Raw genomic sequence first — 5,060 nt, 5'->3', positions numbered from 1 at the left:
GAGAACGTGACTGGAAGCCTCTGTCTGCCTTTTGAGCAGGTGACAATATTTTCTCTCATTACCACAAACATATCTAACTCAGAGACTGCAGAAGGAAACACAGAATCGTGAATTTAGAGAAGTTTCCAAGAGGAAACTGTTTTATGGAGAGGAAGCCACGGCCCTGAGAGGAAATCAGCCGTTACCCTCTCCAAGGGAGCAGTGGTCACATCTGTCCCGCTGGTCCTGTCCCTTCTTCCACACTCCCTGATGTGCACTGTGGTGTTCCCACCTTCCTGTCTGACTCTGCAGCCATTTCATAGGCAGGGACTGTACAAGGTGGCAAAGCCTCTCTCACAGTTAACTGTTTTCTACTTATCTTACTTACGATGAGGCACATCTGTGTCTACACATAGACATGGAAATAACTCAACAATGGAAATTTCTTCATAAGATGGATAGAGCACCTCATTTTCCGTGAGAATCTCTCCTGATGACACACCACACTGTGGAAGAAATCTTTTCCAAAGTCCATGTGGTCTAGAGACAAATCCTTGTTAAATACATGACCCTGGTTCCTTCTTGATAACGGTGGGTATGAGAGTAAAAACAGGGAATCATTTTGCTCTCCATAGGGAGGAGGAGAACATAGGAGAGGGCAGTCAGGAGGAGCAGAGGGGGGAGGATGAGGAGGCTCTTGGACAAAGACCATCTGGGGCAGACACTTCACACTGGAGGGCCTCGACTCCAGGTTGTGGTGTTGCCATGGTGTGACCACAAGGACACCACTCACAAGGACCTGGATGCCACCATAGAGCTCTCATCACACTGAGGTTCCCACCTGCAGGTCTCCCTGATGCCACAGGTGTTGAAGGTGACTCTGTGAGAGTCTCAGAGGACACATCCCACTTTGACCAATCAATCTCATTCTCTCAGCTACTAATGGCTACTTGCATTTCCAACGTGAGTCCAGGCCCAGGTGACAGCAGGAGGGTCCCAGCAATGGTGGTTGACACAGTCCCATCAATCTTTCCCAGGTCCCACTGGAGCCATTGCCTGGGTGAAACCTGAGCTCCAGGTAAAGGGCCTGAGCCCCGGAATTTAGAAACAGAGATCACATCCTCCATTTTCTGGGGCAAAAAGGAGAAGAGGAAGATGTGAAAATAGAACCTACAGAGAAGTAAAATGGATTTGCAGAATCAGACACAACCGCATCATTTCTGCACCAGGAATGTACTACTTTTAATGGGAGAGAACAAGTTGAAAACACTAGGTTTTATGAGACACTGACCCTGGGCTAGGTCCCTACATGTCCTAATATGAATCCCAAAGACTGTCCCACTCAGGGAGTCCCACTGAGGTCTGTGAGCGGAGTCTGGTTGGAAAATGCTCAGCAGGTTCCCCTGGGCTTCCTTCCTCAGGACTCTGACCCCTGTGGTAACACCAGGGTCATTTCTGCCCACGTGAGTGACGTTCTGCCTTGTGTGCAGGTGAGAATGTGTTCATTTACTACAACAAGACATTAGTAATTCAGACACTACAGTGACGAGAGCAGAGCCAGGAAAGAATATAGGTCCCTGGTTGAAATTTCTAGAGAAGAGGCCCCAAACTCTGACAGGAAACAAACTATTATTGTCCTCTGTCCTGACCCTGCTCATTGTGTCCCGTGCGCCCCCTGGTCTCTCATGCGCGCCCCCGCAGGAGGTTTGTGTCTGGGCTCACACTGAAGTCCCCTCACTGTGTCACTGGCACAGTAGTACAGGGCTGTGTCCTCGGCTCTCAGACTGTTCATTTGCAGAGACAGCGTGTTCTTGCTGTTGTCTCTGGAGATGGTGAATCGGCCCTTCACGGCGTCTGCGTAGTATGTGCTACCACCATCACTACTAATCCTTGAGACCCACTCCAGCCCCTTCCCTGGAGCCTGGCGGACCCAGTTCATCCCATAGTTGCTGAAGGTGAATCCGGAGGCTGCACAGGAGAGTCTCAGGGACCCCCCAGGCTGGACCAAGCCTCCCCCAGACTCCACCAGCTGCACCTCACACTGGACACCTGCAAACACAGACACAGCCTGGTCAGAAACTGCCACACACACCCCTGTTTCTCTCACTCACATCCCCTCCCTCACCCAGTATCTCCAGTTCTCCATGAATTACCTTGTAACAGAGCCACAAGGAAAACCCAGCGCAGCCCAGACTCCATGGTGAGTGTCTGTGTTCAGTCCTGATCACCGAATGGGGACACCTGGGAATGGCGGGGCTGGGGCTCCTGTCCCAGAGCTGCAGGGTGAGGGCTGGGCTGGTTTTCATCAGCAGAGGGAGGGCCCTATTTGCATGTCCCCTGCTATATAGCAAGCCCTGGATGAGACGCCTGAGGGAGGGCAGGGCCCAGAGCAGATGTGAGTGTCTTGGGGGGGATGTTTTTATGCATTAGACTGTCATGGAGGCCCAGTTTTGAACATTGGAAATGAAAATGAAACTCAATCACAGTAGGAATGTTTCAGTGAAAATTCAGTTAATTAATCAAAAAGTAATTAACTTTAGGTTAAGGAAAGTTAGTTATTCAATATGATTATGTGCTGGGACCCATGCCTGTAAACCCATCATTTTGGGCGGCCACAGTAGGAGGGTCACTTGAGGCCAAGAGTTTGAGGTCAGCCTGGCTGGCAGTGCAGTGAGACAATGTTTTATATATGTATGTATCTCACCCGGCCACTGTGGGTTCACCTGTACTCTCAGACACTTGCGTGGCTGAGGCAGTGGGATCACTTGTGCCCATTACTTTGAGGTTGCAGTGAGCTATGACAATGATGCTGTTTTGTAGTGCAGGTGGCATAACATGACCTTCTCTCCAAAAGAACAAAGAAGAAGAAAAAAACAGAGAAAGGAAAAGAAAATATTTAAGTCAGTTTCCAGTAATTTTATGTGATAAAACGGTCAGGCTCATCATTGTAGCATTTATGCCCATCAGGAACTCATGTGCATGTGGGCGTGTGACAGAGTTCTAGTCATGGAGGCAGGAGAGACTCTCTGTTGTGACCTTGCTGATCCTTCAGGGGAAATTTCAGAAAGGTGTCCTCTCCTCTTCCTCCCTTGTCCTATCTGTGGGACCCTGAAAACACTCTCACCACGTCCACACAAGGGGGGTCTGTGGGATGAAGTGGACGTTTTCTGCATATCAGTGTGAAACATTGAGACAAGAAGCTCCTTGGGTGGATGAACTTTTGAAATGGGAAAGCCCAGAGTCACTCACATCCTGGCTTCTTGTTTCATTAGGTGATGATTTTCCTTAATGTTTAGTTATTTCATGTTGCCATTACATTTTGCTAAAATAGCCAGATATGACGGTCTAGAGGCATTAAAATCAAAAGTACCAGATTTCCCAGTCAGGAGCCCCCGCTGAGGTGAACAGTGGCATGTGGTTCATTGTGTGCTAGGACACGTGGCTGAAAGCTAAGTGTGGGCACAGAGCAATTTTGTCTGCATCAGCGAAAAGTTCTGTATATTCCTTGGATGAGATTCTCACTGAGCCCCTTCAGACAATATTATTTGTTGATCAATCACACTTCAGTGGGGGGATGGGGAGGCATGGGCAATGTATATAACCTGTACATTTGTACCCCTATAATGAGCTGAAATAAAAAAAAATCACACTTCAGTAATAAAACTTTAAATTATTAAACTGAGATTCATATTATGGAAGAAAAGTTTCCATTACAATGTTGTGCTCAACTGGAGGTAAAATCAGCCCATGTGGGAGAAGTCATTGCCCTTTTTAGTGCTTGTCAATGAGCAGAAAACTGGGACTGAATTGGTATGTTTTTAGAGTAGTACATGAACTTGGGATATTTTGCAAACAAAACAGTTTCTCAAAAGTTCTGGAAAACCTATCAAAATTAACCAAAAGGTAAGGAACTTTGAGATAGAGTTCTAAATTCTAGAGACCCAAGTAAAGTAAACAGGAATTATGCAAAAAAATAACATGGGGATTAAACAAGTGCTGTAGGAGGTCATTACCCAGAACAAGCAGCCTAAACCTGGTTTTGTGATGCCGTCTAAGCTTGTGAGGCATCATCACTGCTCACGTAACACACCGTCCACTCATTGGAAATCTTCAGAAATCGTTGACCTAATTAGCATTATGAATTATAAATGTCACAGTTTTAAGCAATTCTTGAACTCCCTTCTCCATTCTACCATGAGCAATTGCTTACAGAATTGTGGTCCAGTCCCTCAAGGACACATCAGTTGTTACCCTTTGACTTGGTAGCTGCATGGAACAAACATTTAGATTTTACTAAAAGCACTAGCATTTTCCCTATTGCATGTGAGAGTAAACAATTTTGAAAGAAGTTCATGAATTATAGACATTCCTATCACCACAGATTCAAGGTCTTTTTACTACATCTTTTTAGCAGTCTCTCATCGTGTTCAACCAGGGCATAGTGTGTGTTGGAGAAACATCTCAGGAAAACACTGGTCTTGAGCCATACTGGAACAACCATTATTAAGGACTTTAAGGGAAACACAGCAGTGCAATTCCAGGGAGGAAACCCTCGGGATCATGTTTCACAACCACAGCATCAGTTCAGAATTCTAGACACTTGGAAGGCTGCTGTGGTAGAGAATGTCAAACTGAGCATCCCTGTAGAACCTGTGAACCTTCTGCTATTTTGATGCCCACAGCTGACCCACAGCCTTCAGGATAAGCTGATGAGCTTGGACAGTGAAAAGCTTCCTCCCATGACATTGGACCAAGACCCTGTCTAACTCCTCCTCCTGCTCATCCTCCTTAGTATTATGATTAGTTAATACTAATGAAATGTCTTATTTTTTCCTGCTGACCTCATTGTTTTCCACCCATAATGGCCTTTGCCTGCTTTTCAAAAAAATTTAAAAACATTTAATAATTGTTGAGCGGAACAAGAAGTCAGATTCTCCTATGTGATGTCTTTTCACTGACATCTGAAGGCCCATCCTTCGTCTTCCCTGTTTGCCCCACTCATGGGAATCCTAGGAAGGAATCACAGGTGCTGTCTCACCAGATGGCTGTCACAGGCCCAGACCCCACCAGACCCTCCCTGC

General features: G+C 46.4%; 1 gene segment (V, D, J or C); it reads right to left on the bottom strand.

Annotated features, from left to right (window-relative positions):
• The window catches only part of LOC138398895 (immunoglobulin heavy variable 3-23-like), a 14,467-nt gene extending 12,241 nt beyond the window's left edge, over positions 1-2,226 (bottom strand). Inside the window, 2 exon segments of the V gene segment in view lie at positions 1,718-2,028; positions 2,133-2,226. Coding sequence covers positions 1,718-2,028; positions 2,133-2,178 — 357 coding nt within the window.
• Between the last annotated feature and the right edge of the window lie 2,834 nt (positions 2,227-5,060).

Source organism: Eulemur rufifrons, chromosome 2 (assembly GCF_041146395.1).
Source record: "Eulemur rufifrons isolate Redbay chromosome 2, OSU_ERuf_1, whole genome shotgun sequence".
Lineage (NCBI taxonomy): Eukaryota > Metazoa > Chordata > Mammalia > Primates > Lemuridae > Eulemur > Eulemur rufifrons.
Note: the sequence above shows the minus strand (reverse complement) of the source record. Positions and strands in the feature narration are given on the sequence as shown.